The sequence below is a fragment of the Manihot esculenta genome, chromosome 6 (assembly GCF_001659605.2).
Source record: "Manihot esculenta cultivar AM560-2 chromosome 6, M.esculenta_v8, whole genome shotgun sequence".
NCBI lineage: Eukaryota > Viridiplantae > Streptophyta > Magnoliopsida > Malpighiales > Euphorbiaceae > Manihot > Manihot esculenta.
In genome coordinates, this window is record NC_035166.2 from 21,079,516 (window position 1) to 21,106,938 (window position 27,423).

General features: G+C 38.4%; 1 protein-coding gene and 1 pseudogene across 1 annotated transcript; one reads left to right on the top strand and one right to left on the bottom strand.

Moving 5' to 3' along the window:
* Positions 1–1,784: 1,784 nt before the first annotated feature.
* LOC122723874 lies at positions 1,785–19,679 on the bottom strand (annotated as a pseudogene).
* On the top strand, positions 19,626–21,008 carry LOC110617202 (flavonol 3-sulfotransferase). Its single transcript, XM_021759844.2, has one exon. It carries the CDS (start codon positions 19,716–19,718, stop codon positions 20,892–20,894), a length of 1,179 nt encoding a protein of 392 aa, XP_021615536.1. The 5' UTR covers positions 19,626–19,715; the 3' UTR covers positions 20,895–21,008.
* The last annotated feature ends 6,415 nt before the right edge of the window (positions 21,009–27,423 follow it).

Here is a 27,423-nt window from a genome sequence, read left to right on the forward strand (position 1 = left end):
TATTATAAATAGTAAAATATATATGTGAAATTAAAATATAATATTATATATATCACCGGATGGATTAAGAGATACATATAGAAATTTGTTCGCGGTGATGGATTTTCCTTCTTCTTATCTGAATATTCGTCGATAGAATATAACAATAAGATAAATTTTATTAATCAGATTTTGTTGAATTCAGATATTTTATTTATATTTTTATTACTCGAATTTATTTATGTAATAATTTAATTTTATAATCGTTTTATAAATATATATATATATTTTTTTATTTTTAAAAAATGAATTTTAAATATTTTGTAGGAGTATTAAATTATATATATATATATATACACTAAGACTGATTTATTTATAGAGAATAAGTTATATTTGAAAAGTGTTTTTTATAAAAAAAAAAATTTATATAAATTAAAAAATAAAATATATTAGTAAAAATTTGTATATGAAAGTTTAGTTAAATTTTTAAAAGAAAAAATGATTTAATTTTTTTTATTAATTAATTTTTTAACAAAATAAAAGAAAATCTTGAAATTGGTGAAACTCAAGTTTATCTAGTTCGATTACTATTAAAATTATTTAATAAAAATGTAAATAAAAGCAAGTTTGAAATTGTATTTTTTTTTTAGTTTCATCCGAAATGTAAATAATGTATAATTTCACTCAGATCGAATTCAAGTAATGTAGGAATTGAATTTAAGTAGTTTTTGAATTTCTTGCTTACCCCTTTAATTTAATTCAATTAATTGAATTAAATCTGTGAAAACATAAAATAATTTTAAAACTATTATTATTATTTTAATGAATGCAGTTTTAAATCTCTTTTTTCATTACATTAATCTTAAAAACCCCAATTAAATTGGGGTTTTCAAAAGCACTAACTTAAAAAGCTTAAAAAGTAGTGCTTGTTCAAATGATCTGTTTTAAAATTTTTTTTAAAAAATATTTCATTTATTAGGGTTATTTTAATATGAATTGGATAGATTATTTTAGTTGCGAAAGTTGGATTGATATCTCATCATCTTGAGAGTTTTTTATTTTTTATTTTATTTTAATATGAATATTTAATGGTCCCAGTGGTCAGATCAATTAAGAGTCAAATAAAAAATAATTTTCAAAGTACTTAATATTCTTTGAAGTTGATGTGTTGAGCTAAGGGATGTGACGTCTTCAGTCTGTTGACCATAAAGCTGATTTTCCAAACAGATTATTCTAATAGAATTGACTATAATCTTTTGATTTTCTTTTTTTCCAACTTGCTAGGTTTGAGGTTTAAACTGAGAAAATCCAAAACCAATCAAATTGATGTATGAACTTGTAAAAGTATTATAGACTTTGACGGACGCACATTGCATTATTAGTTTAGATTTTATTTATCTTATATCCCTGTCAGATTATATGTGAAAGTTAGGGAAACAAAATAATATATTTATTTTCTAAATACATTATTTTATTAAAAAATATTTTTAAATTTAAAATTATAATTATATCTGCCATATGCTACTTGAGAAGGTAAAGAAAATCTAGTCTAAGCCAAATGATATATGTAATTTGACAATTCTCCCAGAATTGGGTTGATTGTGGTCTTCCCTTACTAAACACTTGAAGTTTATTCTCCATCTCTATGGGAAAGATATTAGAAAAAGAAAAAAAGAGAAGACTGCAAAGGCCCCACGAAACAGATGAAGTAATCAACTTCCATTTAGTGATACTGTACATCAGTGAAAAGAATTAAGAAGAAAGCTTATGGGGTTTATATGGTTAGTAGTTAGGAAGTGAAAACGAGTGTTCGGGAACAGTTAGAAAGGGTTGACTCTACGAGCCACCTGCAGCATGAGTTCAGGAACAAGGCGTCTTCTTGGAGGAGCCACTGCATCCTTGGCCTGGGCTTCTGGATCTCCAGAATGAACTATTGCAACCAAGTCTTCAAACATCTGATCATTGCCTCCTCTCATTGGATCCTGAAAGCCATATACATATAATTCACATATCAATATAAAAAATTAAACACCCCAGCAAACATTAAACATGTACATGCAAGCCATGCATACTTAATTGGGGCAGAAAACACATTAATCAGCAGGAAGAACAAATATAACAATCCCTCATTTTCAACATACTAGATATGTTCCAAGGAAATCTGACAACTAAGAGTGGAAGTGATCTATCTATAAGCCTCTTTGTCATTAAGGTTTGAAAGTGACTTTCCAAAAAAAAAGCATTATCTTAGATGCCGTTGAAAAAAGATGTTTTGCTATTTGGTACTTTTATAAATTATGTAAAAAAAATCAATTTTTAATATTTCCTAAATATTATATTTACAAAAGTTTTTCTCAGCAGTTCTATCAACAATACCAAACAGGGCCTATGTATTGGCAAACAAGTTAGAGGAAGAAATTCCTAATCAACAAGTGCAGTATTGGCCAAACCAATAAACTAGAACAGAACCATTGTAAGAATCCCTTGCCTGAAGGAAAACATCTGTGTGAGTCTTCCCTTCATATAAAATTGATTCAGCTCTAACTCCAACTCTCTGAAGAGTTTCAGCAAAATTTTTACTGCACAAAAGGGCACGTCAACATGAGCCTGCAAAGCTTTTTATAACATGCACGGAAGTCACATTCGGCTTTCTTATGGAACTTAACAAAAAAATAAATTTGCTAATTATTAGTAGCATTCCACTGAAGATTGTTTGTTCCTTCCATCTATGTCACCAGGGCTGCAGCTTCAATGCAGCTCTGAGGATCAAAAGTGCACCTGCCTCAGACAAAATCATGGGCATGATGGCTATTCAATGTTGATAATTCTGTAAGGCTAAATCTTTATTAACATAACTTGAATCTATTTATACAGAGTATACACGTGAGTGTTGTTATCTATTCTACCAGAATTACAAGTTTAAATATAACAATATCTATCTGTACAGCTATCAATATTAACAACCAACCCTTATCTCTAATATGCCCCCACAAGTTAATCTATCCTGGTGAAGAGATAGTTAACTTGTCCCGCAGCTGTAGAAAACGTCCTTTAGAAAGTGGTTTTGTTAAAATGTCGGCTATTTGATCTTTAGTGGAAAGATAACAAACAGTCAGTTTCTTTTGAGCAACTTGATCCCGAACAAAATGAACGTCAATTTGAACATGCTTCATTCGACTATGATAAACAGGATTAACAGTTAAATTAGTTGCACCCAAATTATCACACCATAATAAGGGAATCTGAACTGTAATGCCAAGCTCTGCCATCATGTTTTGAATCCAAATGACCTCAGAAGTAGTATTGGCAAGTGCCCTATATTCTGCTTCCGTCGAAGAACGAGAGACACTTTTTTGCTTGCGAGAACTCCACGAAACAAGATTACATCCAAGATAAATGGCATAACCCGTTGTTGACTTTCTATCATCAACCGATCCTGCCCAATCGGCATCACTGTAAGCATTTAACTTAGTTAAAGAGGTTGGAGAAATTGTTATTCCAAAACCAGCAGTACCTTGCAAATATCGTAAGATCCGCTTAACTTCCTGCCAATGCGAGACCATTGGAGAATGCATATATTGAGCAAGCTTATTAACGGAGTAACCAATTTCAGGACGGGTGAAAGATAGATACTGAAGGCGGCCTAGCGTACTTCTGTAGAGTGTTGTATCAGAGAAAGCCGTGGTCAATTCAGTGGACTTAGAATGAGTGACAGCAGCTGGAGTGGAGACAGCCTTAGAGCTGGTCATTTGTACTCTATGAAGTAGATCATTAATATACTTTGTTTGAGACAAAAACAAAGAATTACCCTTCCATGTGGCCTGCACTCCCAAAAAATAATTCAATTGGCCCAAATTTTTTAACAAAAAACGGTCACCCAATTTGCCTTCAACATCGGAGGCCAGTTTTAAATCATTTCCCGTCAATAACAAATCGTCAACATAAGTTAAACAATATAAAACAGAAGCACCACTTCGAAGAACAAAAAGAGAATGATCCAAGTGAGATTGAACAAAACCACAACTGATCAAAGCCTCTTTTAAGCAATTATTCCACTGCCTTGGAGCTTGCTTTAAGCCATACAACGAGCGATGTAACTTACACACATAATTCGGCTTAGAAGAATCAACAAACCCAGGAGGTTGAACCATATACACATCTTCATCCAATGTGCCATGGAGAAAAGCATTCAAGACATCATACTGTGTAACTGTCCATTTATTAGTAACAGCAATCCCAAGAACTAAACGAATAGTTGTAGGTTTTACAACCGGAGAGAATGTTTCTAAATAATCAACACCCGGTCGTTGATGAAACCCTTTAGCTACTAACCGTGCCTTGTAGCGAGCAATAGAGCCATCAGCATTCTCCTTTACCCGAAAAACCCATTTGCAACCAACAAGATTAGCATCCTTTGGTGGCACAACTAAGTCCCAAGTGCCAAGCTTAATGAGAGAATTTAACTCATCATCCATGGCCGCACGCCATTCTTTAAATTTCTTAGCTTCAGAGACACTACCTGGCTGCCTTGGAGGTGTAATGGCTGCTAAGAGTTTTGGTCTTGAATTCCCGGTTTTTGACCTGGTCTGCATTGGATGAACATTACTAACAGCAGTGGAGGATGAAACAGGAAGTGTCACCGACGGCACGAAACGGTCAGAAGCATCTGCTGGCAAAACAGTCGAACCAGCTTCCTGCAACTCTCCTCTTGGAGCCACGAAATCAACTAACTCGAGAGAAGCAGAAGTATTAGTTGGTGTCACTGGTTGGAAAGAAGGAAAACCAAGAGAAGGATCCTGCAAACTCGCATTAGTTATTGGTGGAAAAATTCGGCATGTTTTATTAAGTGGCGCCGGTGGAGGACCTAAAATCCCAGACTCCATATTTTGAACGAATCGTGATAAACCAGGTGCTGCAACCTGCTGCTTTGGAAAATAATAATTTAACTCATCAAAAACAACATCACGCGAAATATAGAGCCGATTTCTAACAACATCCAAACATTTGTATCCTTTGTGTATAGTGCTATAGCCGACAAACAAGCACATAACAGACCGATTTTCCAGTTTATTTTTATTGTAGGGTCTAGTAAAAGGATAACAAATACAACCAAAAGTCCTCAAAGCATGTAAATTTGGTTGTTTTCCAAACAACCGAGCAAATGGTGACATGTGAGGCAACAAAGGTGTGACAAGTCTATTAATCGCATATACAGCAGTCTCAAAAGCATAATCCCAAAATTGAAGAGGAACAGAAGCATGATTAAGTAAAGCAAGACCTGTCTCAACCACATGACGATGTTTACGCTCAACACACCCATTTTGTTGTGGAGTATGAGGACAAGACACTCTCAACGAAATACCATTGTCAGACAGAAAAGGAACCAACGACCTAAACTCACCACCCCAATCACATTGAAAAATTTTAATCTTTGAATCAAAAAATTTCTCAACAAAAGCTTTAAACTTAACGAAGGTCGCATAAACATCGGACTTGTGTTGTAAACAATAAATCCAGGAATATTTACTAAAATGATCGTAGAATAGAACATAATACCGATTACCATTAGAAGAAACAACTGGAGCAGGTCCCCACACATCAGAACATATTAACTCAAGAGGAGCTGAAGCGACATAATTAGAAGAAGAATAAGGTAACCGATGAGATTTAGAAACGCAACAAGCTGAACACAAAGAATTTTTATTAACGGAACAAGCAATATTATTTGATTTCAAAGTAGAAATAACAGCTTTATCATGGGCATGACCCAATCTAGAATGCCAACAACGGAAAGAAACATGATGAGCAGAAATTAAAGAACTCTTGACAGGGAAGAACTTGTATAAACCACGATCAACTGGGCCTTTGTGAAGAACTCGCCTCGTGCGGATATCCTTAACAAGAAAATAATCAGGAAATAATTCGAGTGAGACACAATTATCACGTGCAAAGGAATTCGCAGAGAGTAAACTAAACGGTGATTGAGACGAATATAAAATATTGTTCAAGCGAAACCTAGAATTGTCACACAAAACAGTGTTGCCAACATGTGAAATAGGAATAGAATTACCATTGCTCACCATAACCTCATCAGGACCAGTGTACTCGGCGTCAATCGATAAGTTAGTCAGTGCTCCTGTAAGATGATGTGTAGCACCAGAATCAACAATCCATGGCTGAGCCGCCTGTGAGCTTGGTGCAACATGATGAGCTTGAGGCGTCTTTCGCGGACTGGGACATTGACGAGACATATGGCCAGTACCGTTACAATTGTAACAAATAACAGACCCAGCAGATGTGGAGTTCTTCGAAAAAGAATCAGATTGACGGAAATCAGACATGCGACCACTACCCGAAGATCGACCACCACCATAATAGCGTCCACCTCCACCACGCCCAGACCGGCCACCTCTGCCACGATTTCCAGACTGTTGACGATATCCAGAAGTATCTCGACTGCTATAGAGAGCAGTAGCAGGAGACATGTGAACAGTAGCATCAAACTTTTGAAGTTGTTGTTCTTCAGAAAGCAATAGTCCCCGAAGCTCATTGAATGAAACAGGTTGCAGCCGAGCTTCAATCGATCTAGTAAAAGGGCGATAATCTTGTCCGAGCCCATCAAGAATAGCACCAACAAAGTCCTCATCTGCCATAGTTCCTTGAAGAGCACGAAGCTGATTCAACAATGTTCGAGCACGAAGCAAATAAGCCTCAATAGATTCAGTATTATTGCGCTGTAAGTGATGAATCGCACTCTTCAGATGTCGAGTTTGAGTTCGACAACCAGCAGCAAAAGATGCTTCTAAACACGTCCAAGCTTCCAACGCAGATGAAACTCCAACAACATCTGCCAACATAGATTCTGATAAAGAAGAATTAATCCAACCCAACACAATTTGATCTTCAAAATACCACGTAGTAAACTCTGGATTGGACTGACCATTGAGAGTAGAAGGTGGCGGCGTAAAATTCTTATCAATATGGTTCTCCAAATTATAACCCCTCAAAATCGGCAACATCTGAGTCTTCCACAAAATATAATTGGTGGAATTTAGTTTAACAGAGAGTTGATTACTAACATTAGGGACAGAAGACAAAGAAGCAAGAACCGAAGAAGAAGAAGAAGACGAAGAAGCAGAAGGGAATTTGACAGGACTCTGATCTTTTGGCGATGTATCACCCATGGTTGCTAAACCTAATTAAGGCTCTGATACCATGATAATTCTGTAAGGCTAAATCTTTATTAACATAACTTGAATCTATTTATACAGAGTATACACGTGAGTGTTGTTATCTATTCTACCAGAATTACAAGTTTAAATATAACAATATCTATCTGTACAGCTATCAATATTAACAACCAACCCTTATCTCTAATAAATGTTCACTTTTCAGTTCCAAAGAGGATTATAATCAAATTGCAGTGCAGTAAATGTAAACATATATGTAACAAGCATCACTCACGACCGTGCTCTGCGTACGAAGTAAAAGTGTATACTTCTCCATAAATGTAAACACAGATGCAGTCATGTCTAAATATAATGAGAACAACATGGAGGATTTGTAGTATATTTCCTCCATGATAATATGTTAATATTACTGTAGAACTTAAACAAATACAGAAAAATTACTTATGAATCAGAAAAATTAACTCAAACAACATGCCTCGACAAGCCATAAACAATTTAGGTTCAGAAAAGAATACTGAACAGATGCAAAAGAAAAATATTTCCTTCATGGGAAAACTAACCTGGCATCACATGGAATGGAATAATCTGCAGTACCATGAAAAAGAACTATAGGGGGTAAGAGAGAAACTGCATTCTTCAAGTTGGGGTCCTGTACAATTACTTCAGGAGAAAATCTTTCTAAAGATTCTTCACCTTCCATTATGGTGCATAAAAAATTGAAGCCACGAGCATATTAAAATGATAGATAGAAAGCGGTGTTAACTAAAGAATACAAAAACTACAGTTTAACAAGAAAACAAAGATGTATACCCTAGAAAGATGGAACGGTACAAACCACGGCTATGGAAGTAATCTACTAGGTTCAACAAATTGTACCTGTTTGCAAATGTTAAAGGAAAAACTCTATTTAAATGAAGAGGGTTTCTCAAAAAAAGCAGTGAGGAGAAGTCATAGAATTCAGTTCAGCATTTAACAAAAGCTAACCCTCCGGATAGACCAAAGTAAGTCATAATCTGGGAAGCCCTCCAAGTAACACTTTCTCCTTCACTGGCCTCCTTGATTGCCTGCTCCACGAGAGCACAAGCAGCAATATGTGCACCAGCCGATTGTCCCATTAAGTAAATCCTACCAAAAAGAATACAAACATTATAACACAATTATCCTTTAGCAGAAAATTAGAACGTTACTCAAGAATTCAGATATTAGAGGAAATAAAGTTCAATTACCTGTTAGGATCACCTCCATATTGAGCAATGTTGTTGCAGACAAACGAGATGCCTTGAGAAGCATCCTTCACCATGTCACTCATGGTTCCCTGAGGGAAATTTCTGCACAAATGATTTACTTAGGAGAACAGGGTAACTGGTGATCATGTGATATTCACCTAGAAGGATAACCATTTACAAATAAATGGATACTAAAGTAACTTTAGGTAATGGTCAATGCATCATTATCGATTTACAAAAACCAAAAATAGGAAAAACCAGCTAAATTGTGACCTATCATTAACACTAAGTCATTTTTCAGTCAAACACTGTTTCTCCAGAGTAGAAAAATTTTAGTTAATAAGCGCAGAATATAATCTTATTGGCTCAAATAAAATGGAATCACCTGTAATCTATACAAGCCACTATGATGTCTCTTTCTGATAACTGTTTTCCTAGAAGAGAACCCCATGCTTTATAACTGCATCAACATAAAAGAGCATCTTAAAGCACATCAAGGACCAAGGATAAATGACGCAAGGAAATATGACTTGATAATAAAATTTACGGAATTAGAAAAAAACAAAAATGTGCAATGCCTAATTAGCTGCTAATTGTTGAATAAGAAAAACTCATTGAATCATTTACTTCTAGTTTTATATTGTTTCTGTTATAGATTATAGAAAGTAAATATATTAATATAACAAGTAAATATTGATAGATGGATTAATTGCTTAATCTTAGGATTCTATAATCATAGCCTTGATTTTCCTTCCTGTTTAGATACCGTCTTTTATATATAAATAGGTTGTAATCTTTATTATGAAATACAACAACAAATATTATCTTTCTACATGGTATCAAAGCCAGAGCCAGGTTTGTAGAGATTTTTTTTTTCTCTCCCGTCAAGTTTTAAATTTTCGGAGACTCAAAACTCCTGTTCTTTTGTGTTATCCATCTAGAATAATATTTGTCTCTCACCGTTCACCTAAAGAGAATGCCAAAGTCGCCTTGCAGCTCCCTTATCAGATTTGTGGTTCGTTTGCAGTTTGGATGTTGGGTGGAGGCGTCTTTTTGATACTATTTATTTGGGTTACCCATAAAGAGTAACTTTTGGAGACTTAGGGCTCTGTTTATTTGGGTTACCCATAAAAGGGTAATATTTGGAGACTTAGGGCTCTGTTCTTTTGGGTTACTCATAAAGGGTAATGTTTGGAGACTTAGGGTTCTGTTCATTTAGGTTACTCATAAAGGGAGGCTTAGGGTTCTGTTCATTTGGGTTACTCATAAAGGTAACGTTTAGAGACATAGGGGTCTGTTCATTTGGGTTACTCATAAAGAGTAACATTTGGAGACTTAGGGCTCTGTTCATTTGGTTTACTCATAAAGAGTAATATTTGAGAAATATTTAGAGACTTAGAGCTCTGTTCATCGATACTGTTCACGGAAATTATTCATCGAGTTACTCATGAAGGGTAACACTTGGAGACTTAGGGCTCTGTTCATTTGGGTTACTCATGAAGGGTACCATTTGGAGACTTAGGGCTCTATTCATTTGGGTTAGTCGTAAAAGGTAATATTTAGAGATAGGGTTCTGTTCATTTGGGTTATCTATAAAGGGTAACATTTGGAGATTTAGGCCTCTGTTCATCGGGTACCGTTCACGGGTGATGATCTGAGATCCAGGAAATAGGGTTTTACAAGGGTTCTGTAAAACTGGCAAAAAACTTCACCTAGAGAAGAATATTTCTCCTTTTATATGTTTCCTTTTGTCCGCTAGTGACGTGTAACAGAATGTGTGTCATTGGGCCACCTGTCCCTGTCACTTTGATATGGACGTACGAGGAAATCAGATCGCTGCCCCCATGCGCAACGGCCCCTGATTCTCCCGGACGCGCGTACGAGTGGTCCCACCAGGCGAGTGGGCTGGTCGCCCTTCTTCCTCTGGGCTAGGCTGAAAGATGGGATTAGAGTTGAGCCTGGAGAGGACCTGATCACCGGGCCATAAAGGCTGAGCCGGCTTGATTATGGAGTCAGAATAGAGCCCGGTCTCAAGGCTGAGCGGGCTGACGTGCTGGGCCTGGATCATAAGGGAGGCCTGAGGGCCTCTAAGTAATGGAGTGATATCATGGGCTTGGCCCTAGACCGGGGTGGAGAAATCCAGCGGTCATCAATTGCCCCTTTACCTTCTCGTCAGTTATTGTCCGGCTGATGAGGGGGTAAATACCGAGAGTAATAATGACCGCGCAGCCTAAAGGACAGGTCTACTCAGAACATCTCTTCGCCTCATCACTGTTTCAAATTTCAAATTCTCTCTGTCTTCTCGAAACCTTTGCCTTCTTCTATCTTCTGCGTGATTTGCCTATATCGTCTTTCTGCCTCAGCCACTTTCAAGGTACGCTATTCTCTTTGTCCTTCCATGGATAGCCCAAAAATTCCCGACGTTCTTAGAGTAGAGTCAAATGTCACTCTGTCTGTCCTAAAAAATTTCTTCTCTAGGGAGTACTCAGATACCCCTCTCTTTCGTATTCGGGCCCCCTACACGAACGAGAGGATCGTTCTTCCTGATCCTCCTCCTTCCGACCTAATCGATCCCCAAAAGGATATTAGCCTGGTCTTTTTTGCTAAACAGAGGGAGTTTGGCTTAACCTTCCCCTTTTCTCCTTTCTTTACTGAGGTCTTCCGGTACTTCAAGATAACTCCTCGGATGCTAGTTCCCAATTTCATTCTGTTCATGTCCTCCTTAGAATCTGTATGTCTGAGCTGGGGGTTCACACCCACGGTGCATTTGTTTGTTTCTTTCTTCCGATTAGTCAGAGCAATCCAGGGTTTTTATTATTTTTCCCCTCGGGGGGGCTTTCAATCTTTTCGGGTCATAAAGACTCAATAAAGGGCTAGATGGAGGGCTTTACAGTAGTGGAGCTTAAGAAGGAGTCCGGGCTCATCTGGGACCTAGAACTCTCCTAGGAGGATGTTTCACTGAACTGCAATGACCTGCCCCAGCTGAGCCTTACTGAGCAGGTCGGATATATTCGACTGACTTCTGTTAAAAAGAAGTATGATGTCGAGAAGTGTATGTTTGTGTCTAATCTTCGTGATATTAGAGACGCGGGTACTTTACTCCACTTAGCTGTGTCGTTTTGCCTTTATAATCTGTGTGGCTTGTTACCTTACTTTGTATCGATTTTGGATTTTTGCAGCTTCCGAAGTGAAGATGGACCAGATCAAGCCCCCTAAGAACCTTATACTGTCCCGGGAGAGCATGGATGCTCTCTTGGCTGGGCAATCTGTGAAGGAGGCTACTCAAAGAGTAGCCGAGGTTATTTCTTCCAGGTCGGTTACTCGACCTCCTCCTCCCCCAGCATCTTCTCAGGCTCCCAGACTGAGTTCCCGACGTAGCAAGTCGTCTCGACCTTCCAGCCGCAGCAGATCGAGCTCGGCCCACCAGTCTTCTCAAGCCCCCCGGCCTCGACGCTCTTCTTCTGAGAGGACGAAAGAGGCTCCAAGAGTTATTTCTGAAGTGGCTGAGGAAACCGGGCTGGCGAGGACGGACCCTATCCTTCCTCCTGTGGATACTTCTGCTGTGGGACTTGAGGTCTCCATTACTGAAGAGGAAGCTCCAGGAAAAAGAAAAGAGGTTATTCTTGTAGATGAAGATGTTCAGGAGGCCCCTACTGGAGATGCCCCTGCTCCTGATGAGGTTGGATCCGGCCTTGCCAGTGATGGAAGTGTCACAGAGAAGGCCGGGGACAAGCGTCCTGCCCTCTCCGAAGTACCGGTCCCAGCTCCTGCTCGGAAGAAATCCAGGGCTTCCAAGGGATCAGCTCCAGCTCTCCCTCCTCTTGAGAAGGAGAAGGATGTTCCTGTGATACCCCTGTTGTCTGCTCCTGACAACGACATTTTGAACGCAGAGGACATCACCCACTAGTCTCCCGCAAGTATTGTCGCTGAAATTATCAAGGAGCGAATGTTTGGTGGCATCATAGAGGCTTCAGACCCACGCCTGCTTGCTCTCACTGGTCTTCTAGCTAGTTCTACCAGGGAGCAGGCAGCGTTCCGGTCTCGACCTCGGGGGGAGCTGGGAGATACGATCAGGGAGATGCTCCTGATGGTAAGTCGTTCGTTCTGGTTTCTGCTCGTATTCTAATTTTCTTTGTTTCTTTGTTATGACAGCTTTTTCTTTTTGCACTAGGTGATGGGCCTCTTCATGGAGGTGGACGCTCGTGACCACTCTCTTCGGGAGTTTATGGATCGCCAGGTTGAGGAGGCCCGTTTAGAGGAAAATCTGTCTGCCACCAGTGACGCCCGGGGTAATCTGGCCGCAGCCCATGAGCACGCCAAGTCCCTAGAGGCAGAGTTATCTCATGCCCGAAGGGTTCTTAAAGAGTCTGACGAGAGGGCAGCTGCAGCAGAGGTCCGTTGTGAGGAAGTTCTGAAGTAGCTGTCCTCCGCAGTGGATGCTCTACGTGAGAGGGACGAGACCGTGAGCCAGAAGGAGGAGGTCCAGCGCCAGTACGAGCAGCTGAAGGTAAAATTTGATGCCATTCTGGCTCAAAAGAGTGAAGCCGTAGCTCGGGTTGTGGTCCTGAAGCAGGAGCTGAGCAAGCAAGCTGATAGTGTTAAGGGTTTGACTTTGGTGGCAGAGGAGTCCAAACTTCAGAATCAGCAACTCTGCCAACAAGTCAAATCCTTGGAGACGAGGTGCTCAGCTTTGCTTGAAGAGGTCAAATTGGCTGAGGACAGGGTCCAGCTGGAGGTTGAGAAGTGTCTTAGGGAGTATAAGGAGTCCCCCGAGCTGAAGAAGGAGATTCAGCAGGCCTGTGAAGCTCACCTCCAAGATTATACAAGTTCTTCTGAATTTAAAGCCAAGATAGCTAAGGCCTGTGAGAGGCGACTTGCGGAATTTCAAGGCTCTAATGAAATGAAGACTGCCGTATGGAATAAGGGCTTCCGCATGTTCGTCTCTGGGTACAATCGGGGCCTAAGGATAGCCAGATACGCTCCCTCTACCCCATTGGCTGAACTCCGAGCTGCAGAGGAAGACTCTGATGGCAAGGCGGTGCTTTATGAGGAGGATGACAGACCTTTGCCCAAAGGGGGTCCTCGTACTGCAGCTGGGCCTTCTGAGGCAGGGGCCGAGCTAGGAGATGGAGATGCTGGGTCTCGAGGGCTGGAGGTCGTGCCTTTTGTGGGCATTGGGGAGTCCGAGCCAGAAGGTGCTGGGCCTCCCACAGACAGTAATGTAAATAATATAAATGTAGATAGTACAGAAAGTAATGTTGATGTTAATGCCCCTAGACATGTAAGTCCTTTAAGGACTGTTTTTCCTTTAGTAGAGTAGACTGCAAAGTAGGTTGTATTTACTTTTCTTTTAATGATATTTGATTTTTGTGTTTGGTATTTTGAATTATTTTAATTGTATTCATACTTGAGCTGTTTTTATCTCCTCAATGGGCTACTTATTCTGTCTAAACAGTCTAATTTGTTTAATTTTAAAGATTGACGAATAAAACACTTAGGAGGTGTTTAATGAATCTTATAAGGAATTAACTACATTACCTTTCATTTCTTGCCCCTCAGTTAATCAGGACTGAAAACTTAGCAAGAGACTTAGTCTCTGACTTATAAATTTATCTATTTTACTAAGGCATTCGTTTGTAAGCTCTTTCCGAGCTGGACTAGCCGTACCCGTGAGCTCTGTTTTCAACAGTGAGTTGAACTCTTGACTTATGAGTTTTTATGATTCATGTAAGGACATTCTCATTTTCCTTTTATTACTTCGCTACTATGAGCTCGGGCACATAGCCTTTACTTAATAACAATAAGTCAGATCATGTACCTTTAAAGGTGATGAGCAGGGCTGGCTTCTTTGCTTCTAGTTCTGGTTTGACAAAAGCTGAAGCTGGGGTCTCATCTGCTCATGCCCTTGGATTTCTCCTCGAGTTGCCCTCTTTACCTCCTCAGCCTTTATTACATGAGTGGTGAGGGGGAAAAGCCCATGACTTCATTTGGAATGGCGCTGCTTTATTTTAGACGATTTTACCTCTCTGTCTGGTAATGATCTCGAAATATATATATATATATATATATATATATATATATATATATATATATATATATATATATATATATATATATATATATATATATATATATATATATTTTAATGTGAGTTAATCCGAGCTGTGGGCGGGATCATTTGCTTTTGTCGTGAGTTCATCCATTCAGCGGATTAAGGAGCTCGAATTTTTGTTCTTTGCTTGGGCTTTTGCACTACAGCTTTTGTGCTATCTGTGTGACGGGCTCAGGAGTTAGGAAATTCATCTTCCTCATTGTGAAGTCAATACTTAATTTCTTGCTTTCTTGACGAGCCTTATACGGGCTGTGTTTCAGGGATCCTGGTCATGTTTGCTCTGGAGATCTTGGAGATCCTGCCGGCCGTTTTTGCTCCAGGAGATCTGACGGGATCCTGGCCGTTTTTGCTCCAGGAGATCTCTTTGTCTCAAGGAGGTCTTCTACCTCCAGGAGGTCTCTTTGTCTCAATGAGGTCTTCTGACATCTGTTCTTTTCTTTTCCTGAGAGAGTTAATACTCACAATAATAGAGTTAATCATTGCATTTATAAGATGGTGTTATTTCATGTCTTCATAGTACAAGAATTTCTTTTCACAAATATTCTAAGGAAAATACCTCTCTAGCTTGTTCAACCTTTTGTTCCTCCAAAGACCATGTTGATGGTTCCACTGGACCCATCATTCACCGGCCCTGCTCCCACTCTCCTGAGTGTCTACCCTGCTGGGTTCGGCTGAGGCCTTTGTTCTTCCGGTTTCTTTATAAAGTTCTTGAGGTGTCCCCTCTTTATCAGCCTCTCGATCTCAGCAATCAACTGGAAGCAGTTATTGGTGTCATGGCCGTGCGTGCGATGGTACTGACAATATTTATCAGGATCTCGCTGGTTTGCTTCCGTTTTCATCGGCCTGGGCCATTGGAGGAACTCCTTATCCTGGATGGCCATGAGCACTTCGGCTTTAGAGGCATTGAGAGGGGTCGGTTTCTCTGGAACCCACGGAGGGAGTGACCTATGTTCTGAGACCCAAGGAGGGAGAGGTCTTTGGTCCCTTCGATCCCAGGGTTGTCTGTAAGGCTCAGGCCTCTTGCCATGCTTTTTCTCATGCCTCTCCAGCCTCCCTTCCTCCGGTGCTTTCCCCTTATCTGTTGCTCCCCTGGCGAACCTGCTTGTCACCAAGGCGTCATCCTGCCTTATGTATTTTTCAGCCCGCTTCATCAGCTCGGCCAGTGAGGTCGGAGGCTTCCTGCTCAATGAGCCAAAGAACTCAGCTGAGGTCGTTCCCTTCTGCATGGCTTCCACCGCCCTTCCCTCATCGAGCTCGGGGATCTGTAGGGCCTCCGTATTGAAACGGGCGACGTACTCCCTGAGCGATTCGTCTCTTCTCTGCCTGATCCTCTCCAGGTAGCTCGTCTTCCTATCTGCGGGAACCCCGGTGATAAACCGGCTAATGAAGCAAGTGGCCAGATCTCCAAAGCTGTTGACACTTCCAGCCTCAAGGCTGTTGAACCACGCTCGTGCTGGCCCCGAGAGCGTCGTAGGGAATACCTTGCACATCAAGGCATCTGAAAGAGTTTGCAGCTCCATGAAAGTCTTATAGTTCAAGACGTGCTCTCGGGGATTCCCCGCTCAGGCCTCTCGGCCATAGGTGGCATCATAAACTTCTTGGAAACAGTCTCCTGCTGCACCCACTTCGAGAAGGGTGAAGAGGTGGGCAAGAGAGTCTGGTTCTGATCCCTCGTTCCCAGCTCGGCCAAGAGCTGCTCTCTCATCTTTTGCAGCTTTTGGTCTACACTCTCATCTTCCTGCCTGGGCGTCTTCTCCAGACGGTATTCCTTCTCTTCCACTTCGCTTCTCGTCCACTTTGTTGTTTCGGCAGAATAACTGTTGGCCCCATCGTTCTCAATCATCTCTCTTATTCTCCTTCCATGAACCCTGGCCTCCGGTTCTTCCTCTTCCCCAGCTCTTCTCTTCCTTTCTCCGGTTTCACGGCTAACTGTTTGGGGATGGTTGTGGGTAGGTTGAGGTTCATTGGTCTGGGGCTCTTCTACCACTGGCAATACGTTTGCTGGGGTGCTAAGGCCCCGTTGCTGCATTATCTGCCCCAACCAGTGGGCGGTGTCTTGTAGTTGGAGGGCCATGGTTTGGAGGTCCTGGTTGGACAAGGTAGCGGTGGAAGCATTCCCTGCCAAGCTTGGCGAGGGGTTGAAAGGGATTGGTGTTTGGTTGTTTGGTGTTGTAGGACTAGAAAAGGAGAACTGCTGCCCCTTTTGGGCAGAGCTCAGGTCATTTGGAGTGACGTTGTTTTCATTGTGGTTAGCCATTGTGGATCTCAGTGGGTATTATAAGAGTGGAACTCCGGCAATGAAAAGATCTCCTTCGTTCCCACAGATGACGCCAATTGATGATCTGAGATCCATGAAATAGGGTTTTACAAGGGTTCTGTAAAACTGGCAAAAAACTTCCCCTAGAGGAGAATATATCTCCTTTTATATGTTTTCTTTTGTCCGCTAGTGACGTGTAACAGAATGTGTGTCATTGGGCCACCTGTCCCTATCACTTTGATATGGACGTACGAGAAAATCAGATTGCTGCCCCCATGCGCAACGGCCCCTGATTCTCCCGGACGCGCGTACGGGTGGTCCCACCAGGCGAGTGGGCTGGTCGCCCTTCTTCCTCTGGGCTAGGCTGAAAGATAGGATTAGAGCTGAGCCTGGAGAGGACCTGATCACCGGGCCATAAAGGCTGAGCCGGCCTGATTATGGAGTCAGAATAGAGCCCGGTCTCAAGGCTGAGCGGCCTGACGTGTTGGGCCTGGATCATAAGGGAGGCCTGAGGGCCTCTAAGTAATGGAGTGATATCATGGGCTTGGCCCCAGACCGGGGTGGAGAAATCCAGCGGTCATCAACGGGAATTATTCATCGGGTACTGTTCACGAGTACTGTTCATCGGATACTATTCACGAGTACTGTTCATGGATTCGAAATTCTATTCACAATAGAGTGATTAGTCTTATTAATCATTCTGAATTTGTTAAAGAATTAATGGAGTATTTGGAATTTCTATATTCTGGCAAAGGGAATATTTCTCGTATTTATGATGTGTGTAAGGCGTTTTACCAAGTTGAGAAAATGTAGTCTCCCGTTCTAATGCTGAACCTGAATGTCGAGTTATGACAAAAACCATTTGTAAAGTTTTGTGGGTACGTCGACTATTGGAAGAAATTGGGTTCACAAATTCGATATTTGCTAAGTTGTATGGGACGAGTTGATTATAAATGTAATAAGTTGGACATGATTAACCTTTATGTTCCAACTTGAGGGGGAGTGTTATAGATTATAGGAAGTAAATATATTAATATAACAAGTAAATATTGATAGATGAGTTAGTTGCTTAATCTTAAGATTCTATAATCATAGAATTGATTTTCCTTCCTGTTTAGATATCGTCTTTTATATATAAATAGGTTGTAATCTTTATTATGAAATACAACAACAAATATTATCTTTCTATAGTTTCAGAACTGGAATAAATCTTATAATCTACCTGACAGTCATGCAACTACTTATATAACACTCGCTGTTGCTTAAGATTATTAACTTCCAAACTGGCACAACGTCAGGAACAATTAGCTAGCTCTTTCAAATCCAAACATTGACCGGAAAGATCAAAAGGATACTTACCCAATAATCCAGGCGCTCCACCAGTTACAAATACAACAACTGGCTTTGGCCCATCAGTATTTCTTGGTTGATCACCATACACTATACTTCTTAGGACCTGTCTAGAGAAAAAATAGTAACATCCAACTGCAAAAGACTGGCAGACTAGTTATAATTCACTGAATCTTATAGCCCAAGACACATTTATAGATAAAACATACATATATGAGGACTATAATGTGACACTAAACTAAGTCTTAGAGATTCACATATATGCAAGACATTGTAATGTCGTGTATTTTTTTTTTTAGTGGGAAAGGTATTAATTGTTACAGCCAATGTATAAATTCTTTTTGTAGCAGTAATAGCCATTTTGGCCATTACTTTGATATTACCAGTAAACTAATGGCCCTTACCCATACAAAAGGTATATATATTCTTCTCTACCAAAGATTGGAATTCATGTCTTTTCCTACCCTTCTAGCCACTTATTCTTCTCTGCCAAAGATTAGAATTCATGTCTTTTGCCACCCATCTAGTGGCTCAGCCCCCATTTCGAGTTTTCAACTCTAATACTTGGAAAATCTCACCATTTGAAATTAATGCTTAATTAAAGTTAGGAACAAGGAAAAATCAAATGAAGAGGAGCCTTCTACATACATTCCTTGAAAGAGTTGTATTTTTTTTTTTTTTTTCATTTTCTTTTGTTGCTTACTTGCACTTACAAATTTATTGTTAAAAACGAGTGATTGAATGCTATACTCATGGAGTAAAATATCATACACTAATTTGCTAGATTTACACTTTTTCCAAAAATTTACAATTACTTTCATAATTTCTTTTCATAAATCACACATATACTTGAAATTCAACTATAAACTAGAAGTTTAGCTCAAAGGCAAGAGTAGACACTCTTTTTGGTGGTAACAAGTTAGATCTTTATCCTCTATTGTGTTTTTGGGCGAGTTACTTGAGTTGATTGTTAACAATCAAAACAAATCTTGGACTCAATGTCTTTATATGATATTTATGCTTATTAGCAGTTGCATTTCTTAATTTTAGTCAACTTAGTTATCATCTATTAGGTTTACTACATTTTGAAAACTTATTCAATGTTTAGATCTTTGTGCAAGTTTAGCATTGGATTTTTGAGCAAGAATATCTCGCAAAGGGTTACTAATGCCACAGACCTTGGATAAAACCTGGCAAAAGCATCAAGGAGTAACAACCAAGGGCAAGAAATCTCATGATCCATTCGTAGCCTACCCAGAAAGAAAATCAATGATCAGGAAATTGGGAATTTGGAATAGAATCATGAAAGCAATTTGCAGATACATATGAAATTCCCAAAGCAAGAAAGCACATAGTGTCACATGAGTATATTACTTCAGTTGTTAGATATCCACATAAATTAACTGATCCTCATGTTAGTTTGATCATATAAGATAATCTCTAATATGCTACTATGAATCTCTAATAGGATTGTGGTCGTGTCTTCCCCCACATCTCCATAACTACAAAAACAGAGAAGCATATTACTAGCTCAGCTGTTCATTCTACAAGCTTCCTTCCTCCATTATCCCTTTCATACATCCTTTCTTTCTTCTTCCCAAATGGATCTTGTTTATGGAAACATGCTACATGCAGTTCCCACCACTGTCGTGACTCCACAATCTTCAAAGAATATTAAAAAGATGAATCCTACGTTGATCTCCCAATGGAATCCATCTCCTCGGGTTCCTAAGATTGTGCAGTCACGACAGCCACGAGGAATCTTTAATGCACTTCCCCTTGTCCATGAAGCTAAGGAAGGAGGTGAAGCAAATGCTCCACTTACCCCGCAGGGCAAGTACAAAGAGATTATGTCAAGATTTCCCAGAAGGGATGATTGGGTCCTGCAGCCTCTTTACCAGTACCAAGGCTTCTGGTACTTCCGGGATTATCTAATCGGCTTGTTGGCTGCTCAAGAAAACTTCAAGCCCCAACCTTCTGATATTGTTCTTTGTACTTATCCCAAAACTGGCACCACTTGGCTTAAGGCTTTAGCTTATGCCATTGTTACCCGCTCTAGATTCAGCGATTCTGAGAACCCATTGCTCGTCAAAGCACCACATGATTGTGTTCCCTTTTTCGAGATTGATGCTGCTAGAAACACATCCAATCGTGACCCACAAGTCCCACTTGTAGCTACTCATATTCCATATACTTCTTTGCCAACCTCCATATCAGAATCTGGTTGTAAACTTGTTTACTTGTGCAGAGACCCTAAGGACGTGCTGATATCTATGTGGCACTTTCTTAGAGGAAAGTTGCCTGAAGGAATTGACAAGGATACATACATCAATTTGAATAATTCGTTTGAGATATTTTGCGAAGGAATTGCTAGCAATGGACCCTATTGGGACCATGTGTTGGGATATTGGAAGGTAAGCGTGGAAAGCCCTGAGAAGGTGTTGTTTTTGGTCTACGAAGACTTGAAGAAGGACACTGTTTCCATCGTTAGAAAGCTGGCTGAGTTCATGGGGTATCCCTTTACCCCAGAGGAAGAGACACGAGGGGTAGTGCAAGAAATCGTGGAGTTGTGCAGTTTCGATAGTTTGAAGAACTTGAAGGCGAACACAAGCGGTGTGTATAGCCCAGATTCCCCATATGCCGTTCGAAACACTGAATTCTTCAGAAAAGGTACCACTGGAGATTGGAAGAATTATTTTAATGAAGAAATGGCTGCTCGTTTGGACCAAATAATAGAGGAAAAACTCAACGGCTCCGGCTTCTCTTTCCTTTCTCGTTAATTCATTACGTATTACTGAAAGTTGAAATTTTTCTTGTCTATATATAATAGGATGTCGGAATAAGCTTCTAAGAAGAACCTCCTGTTCTTCTTTCTTTTTTTTCATATTAGTTATTGCAAAATTATTAAACAGAATAAATTGTCGTTATTTTTAATTCATCTTTGAATTAAGTATACAATAATGATCTATTTTCAAAATATAGAAAGTTAATTGCTTTTTTTAAAATGATTTTTTATAAAATAGCTTAATTTTTCTCAAATATAAAAATAATAATTTTAATTAGCTTAAAAAGTTAAAAAATGTACATATTTATTTTTTTAAAAAAATTCGTAAAATAATACAAAGGCTTAATTTATACAAGTACATAATATATCTATGGTTGTACTCAATATTTTAAGATAAAATTTAATTAAATTATAATTTCTTAAATTTATTCAGCAAGTTAAATCTGTAAATGTTTGTAGTTTACCCTTATATTCTTAAAACTAAATTACAGAGACTTTGACATTTTTTAAAAAATATAAATTAATATTTGTTGTTAGAATTAAAAAATAAAGAATTATTTGTAAATAATTAAAATATTTAATATTTATTAATATTATATAGATGTGAAATTAAAATATAATATTATAAATAGTAAAATATATATGTGAAATTAAAATATAATATTATATATATCACCGGATGGATTAAGAGATACATATAGAAATTTGTTCGCGGTGATGGATTTTCCTTCTTCTTATCTGAATATTCGTCGATAGAATATAACAATAAGATAAATTTTATTAATCAGATTTTGTTGAATTCAGATATTTTATTTATATTTTTATTACTCGAATTTATTTATGTAATAATTTAATTTTATAATCGTTTTATAAATATATATATATATTTTTTTATTTTTAAAAAATGAATTTTAAATATTTTGTAGGAGTATTAAATTATATATATATATATATACACTAAGACTGATTTATTTATAGAGAATAAGTTATATTTGAAAAGTGTTTTTTATAAAAAAAAAAATTTATATAAATTAAAAAATAAAATATATTAGTAAAAATTTGTATATGAAAGTTTAGTTAAATTTTTAAAAGAAAAAATGATTTAATTTTTTTTATTAATTAATTTTTTAACAAAATAAAAGAAAATCTTGAAATTGGTGAAACTCAAGTTTATCTAGTTCGATTACTATTAAAATTATTTAATAAAAATGTAAATAAAAGCAAGTTTGAAATTGTATTTTTTTTTTAGTTTCATCCGAAATGTAAATAATGTATAATTTCACTCAGATCGAATTCAAGTAATGTAGGAATTGAATTTAAGTAGTTTTTGAATTTCTTGCTTACCCCTTTAATTTAATTCAATTAATTGAATTAAATCTGTGAAAACATAAAATAATTTTAAAACTATTATTATTATTTTAATGAATGCAGTTTTAAATCTCTTTTTTCATTACATTAATCTTAAAAACCCCAATTAAATTGGGGTTTTCAAAAGCACTAACTTAAAAAGCTTAAAAAGTAGTGCTTGTTCAAATGATCTGTTTTAAAATTTTTTTTAAAAAATATTTCATTTATTAGGGTTATTTTAATATGAATTGGATAGATTATTTTAGTTGCGAAAGTTGGATTGATATCTCATCATCTTGAGAGTTTTTTATTTTTTATTTTATTTTAATATGAATATTTAATGGTCCCAGTGGTCAGATCAATTAAGAGTCAAATAAAAAATAATTTTCAAAGTACTTAATATTCTTTGAAGTTGATGTGTTTAGGGTTGAGCAGTATTCGGTTTAAATCGAAATAACCGACCGAACCGATTAATTTTAAAATTTTGGTTCGGTTTTTTTTTCGGTTCGGTTCGATTTGAAATTTTTAAAAAATCGGTGATTTCAGTTTGATTCGGTTTTATAGGTAAAAATTTCGATTAGACCGAACCGAATCGAAGTCACCTATACTACGTCGTTTTAATAGTTCCCTATTCCCTATTTCCCTTCCCTTCCCTTCCCTTCCCTTCCCTGCCCTAAATCTAAAACAGATTTCTATCTCTTCGTGCATGCCGCCAGTGCTCCTCTCATCTCTGTGCTCTCTGCTCCATCTGCTCCATCTCTCATCTCCATCTGCTCCATCTCTCTCTCTGTGCTCTGCTCCATCTGCTCCATCTCTCATCTCCATCTGCTCCATCTCTCTCTCTGTGCTCTGCTCCATCTCTCATCTCGCCGCGAGATTCTCGCACCTGTGCCTCCACTCTCCTCTCGATTGGACTGATTCACCATCGGCGTCGGCCGTTGCTCTCTATCGGCTCTCCACGCGTCGTCGGGCAGTCGACAATCTCTCATCTCTATGCTCTGCATGGCTCTCATCTCGCCGCGACATTCTCGCACCTGTGCCTCCACTCTCCTCTCAACTGAACTGATTCATCATCGGCGTCGGTCGTTGTACTCTATCGGCTCTCCACGCGTCATCGGACAGTCGGCAAGTGCTTATTCCACAGCCCTCAGTCGGCAAGTGTTATTTTGGCAAGTGTTATTTGCTGTTGATTGTTGAATTTGTGTACGTTTGATTGTTGAATTTGTGTGTTGAATGTTTGATTGTTGAATTTGTGTGATGTGATTGTTCTTTTTACTCATTTTAGATTGAATTTTAGAACACTAAAAATCAATCTAAAAAGAGTAAAAAGAATAATGAAAAGTTTAAAAATCGGTTTAACGGATCAAACCGACCGAACCGAACCGAACCAAACCAAATCGATTTGATTCGGTTATCTCTCTTATTCGGTTCGGTTCGATTTATGTAAAATACTGCAATTCAATTTTCGGTTATTTCCGTTCGGTTCGATTTTGAACCGAACCGACCGAATGCTCACCCCTAGATGTGTTGAGCTAAGGGATGTGACGTTTTCAGTCTGTTGACCATAAACGTGTTCCATTCACTTGACTAGAGAGTCTCATTCCAATGCCCCTTTTTTTTTTTTAACTTTTTTTGGTAATACATTCAAAAGCTGTTTTTCCAAACAGATTATTCTAATAGAATTGACTATAATCTTTTGATTTTCTTTTTTTCCAACTTGCTAGGTTTGAGATTTAAACTGAGAAAATCCAAAACCAATCAAGATTCATATAACTCTGACCAAGCGTTGCATGTTAATTTTGTTAGGCCCAGCCCGTTTTAAAAGAAAAAAAAAGTGAGGCCCATAAATATATTTTATATAAAAAGAAAATTATTTAAAAAAACAAAAAATGAGCATTAAAGCTCTGGCTTCGGGAATGTCCCGAAACATTCCCGAAACCACATGCCATCTTCTTCCTCCAGAAAACAGAGCCTCTGTGTTTGTTTTTTAAAAAAAAAATCCTTCTCTTTAATCCAAATCTCCTTCTCAACCCAACCACGCATTAAACTTCTAAGATCCTTCAGCTAGATCTTGATTAAACTTACGTTCTGTTCAGAAATTCAATATTTTCTTCTTGAGGCTCCAAAATTGAGTAGGTGAGTTTTGTTCCTTTTATTTAAATTTTTACGATATAATTTATTTTCTCTACCTGTTAATAATGATTTTGGTGATTTGAGAATAAAAGGGTATATGTTTAGTTAAATTTAATTCATGAGTTTTAATATTTATTTTTGGGATATCATAGGTTGATTTAAATAATATTTACAGCTTATTGAGTATTTTTGTTGAGTTTGGGTATTTTTTTAAAGAACTAACTATGCTGAAATACTGCTGAAAATTTTCTTAAAAATATATATAAAAATATATTTAAAATTTCGTATTTTACGTTTTATATTTTTGTCCTAGAGTATTTTTTTTATTATTTTGATGTATTATTTTCTTTTCTTTTTAATTCTAGGAGACGATCCAGCGTCCAGGGTAGATAATAGGGGTCCTCCTGCGACCTAGGTCTTTTGTTCCAAGTATTCTGGTAAGTGGATAAATATATAACATTGATATTTTTCTTAAATGTATTTATATGTGTATATGTTATTTTGTTTATTTAAAATGGGAAAGGATAAAGTTATTTGATATTTCTTGAATGAATGAAAATTGAATTTAAAGCACAGCTGAATAAATAGCCGATTACACTCTGTATATGCACCGAACAGATAACACCTTGATGACAGGTGATTTATTTTTAGCATGATATATATTTATACTGTCTTTGGGACAACGCTTGATATACAGACAGCCTTTGGGGCGTATGTCAGGTGGTCACCCTTTGGAGGTAGCTCTGCACATGTGTATGACCAGCATTTCATTAGCTCTTGGGCCAAATTTGTCATTATAGAGCCTAAGATGCCAGCATTGCTCTCAGGCTGTTATTATTTTATTATACCTGAGATGCCAGCATTATCTGCAGGGAACATATTATGAGTGTATGCGGATTCTATTTTTCACAGTTTATTTTATATTGATGGAATTACATTATATTTATTCAGCTGACTTATTTTAGCTAAATATTAGGTACTATTAAGTACCTAAACTTATCTTTTCCCCTGTGTTATTTATTTATCCGCTCACTGAGTATGTTGTACTCACTCTTATTTCTTTTAATATTTCAGTTCCTTTTTGGTGATCCACTCAACAGTCCTCATCTCTTAGTTTATCCTTCTTTCCACATCATCCACTCAGAGTCTAGAGGAGGTCGGATCAATCCTAGGTCTTTTGTTATTTCTTTTTGTAATTTTGTTAGATCATGTATAGATTGTACAGCTCAATGAAAAATGTATTGTGTTGTTGTAAATATATTATGGATTGACTAGTCCAGCTATCAGTTTTCTCTCCTATAGGTTTTATAATTTGAAATTATAGTAGGTTACATGTTTTTATATGTATAAATATCAGGAGAAGTTCTGTCAGTTTTTCGGGTCATATCAGTCTCTACAGTTGGGGATTGGGTGTGACAATTTTTGGTATCAGAGCGTAGGTTTATAGATTCTGTAGACTTTCCTCGAGTCAGTATGTTTAATGATATTCTGATAATTCTTGTTATATTTTCGTTTGTAGGACAATGCCGCCCAGAGTAGGTAATAGAAGTCGGGGCCGTGGTGTTCGTACAGCTAGATTAGCTGATATTGGTCGACCTCCTAGGGATCCTACAGTTGCACCTCCGCCTCTTGAAGGGGTGGCAGATCATGAGATATCGGAGAGCCGAGAAGGACATGGAGAATCTGTTTCTCATGGTGTTGAATCAGGGGCATATCCGACTACACCATCGCCTTCCTCGACACCTGCAGTTGCACCTCCTGTTGCACCTGCAGTTCCACCTTTTGTTCCACCTGTAGCACCAGCCCACCCTTTCCAGATAAATGCAGACTTGGGTGCTTTTGTGGCACAAGTAGTTACAGCAGCTGTTACAGCCAAACCTAGAGATCTGTGGGAGATAGTGGATCGTGCTAGACGTTTGGGAGCTTATGATTTTGAGGGTTCCTCTGATGCTGACATTGCAGATAAATGGTTAAAGAAAGTGCTAAAAGTGTTTGAATTAATAAAGTTGACTGATCCAGAGAAGGTAGATAATGTACATGGTTTGCTTCAGGGTAAGGCTGATGCTTGGTTTGATGGTATTCGTCGCAGACATGGAGTCAGACTGACTTGGGATCAATTTATTCATGAATTTCGCCAGGAATATTTGTCAGAAAGTTACAGGAAAGGAAAACAGGATGCCTTTTTCAGGTTGTTTCAGGGAAGCCTCTCAATAAGAGAGTATGTTGACAAGTTTGAAGATCTTTATTGCTTTGTTTCGGATATATTGCCTTCTGAGGAAGCAAAATGTGACCGATTCAGACAGGGTCTACATGTTAATATCAGATCATCTATGACCTGGTTCAGAGGTAATAATTTCAGAGAGTTGGTGGAAGTAGATTTGAATGTTGAAAAAGTTAAGCAAGAAGAGAAAGAGTATGAACAGAAGATGAGTAGAAAGCATTTGAAGGGCTCACAAGGGTTCAGAGAAAGACCAGCGAAGAGAGGGAGCAGTTCATTTCAGTCCCAAGCTGGATACAGTGGTAGCGGTAGAGGTTCCTTTGTTAACACAGAGCAGCAGGTTGCTCGACCACAATCTAGTCAGAGTTTAGTAGCACAGCCAGTTGGTAGTTCCTTTGGGGCACAAAAACGTGGACAAGGACAAGGATATGATTCTAGGTTTGAACAAAGGAAGAGACTTTTTCCTCAATGTGTCACCTGTGGTAAACATCATGCAGGGGAGTGCAGAAAATTCGATAGGGGTTGTTTTGAATGTGGTTCTTCGGGACATTTTAAGAGAGATTGTCCATTGCTGATAGCCAGAGACAGTGGTTCTCAGCAAGGATCAGTGGCGCCTCAGAATCTAAGGTATGGTGTGACACCATCACAGGGTGTACCTACGGCACAAGTTGGGCCTGGCACAAGTAGAGCCAGTGGAGCTACTTCATCTTCTCAGTCTAGACCAACGATGCAACCTGGTAGACCTCGCACTCAAGCCCGAGTCTTTGCTATGACACAGCAAGAGGCACGAGCATCTCCAGAGGTGGTGACTGGTATGTTAACTATT

Excerpts from the sequence above, each read along its gene's own strand:
- LOC110617202 (XM_021759844.2), top strand. The coding sequence starts at position 19,716 with ATGGATCTTGTTTATGGAAACATGCTACATGCAGTTCCCACCACTGTC.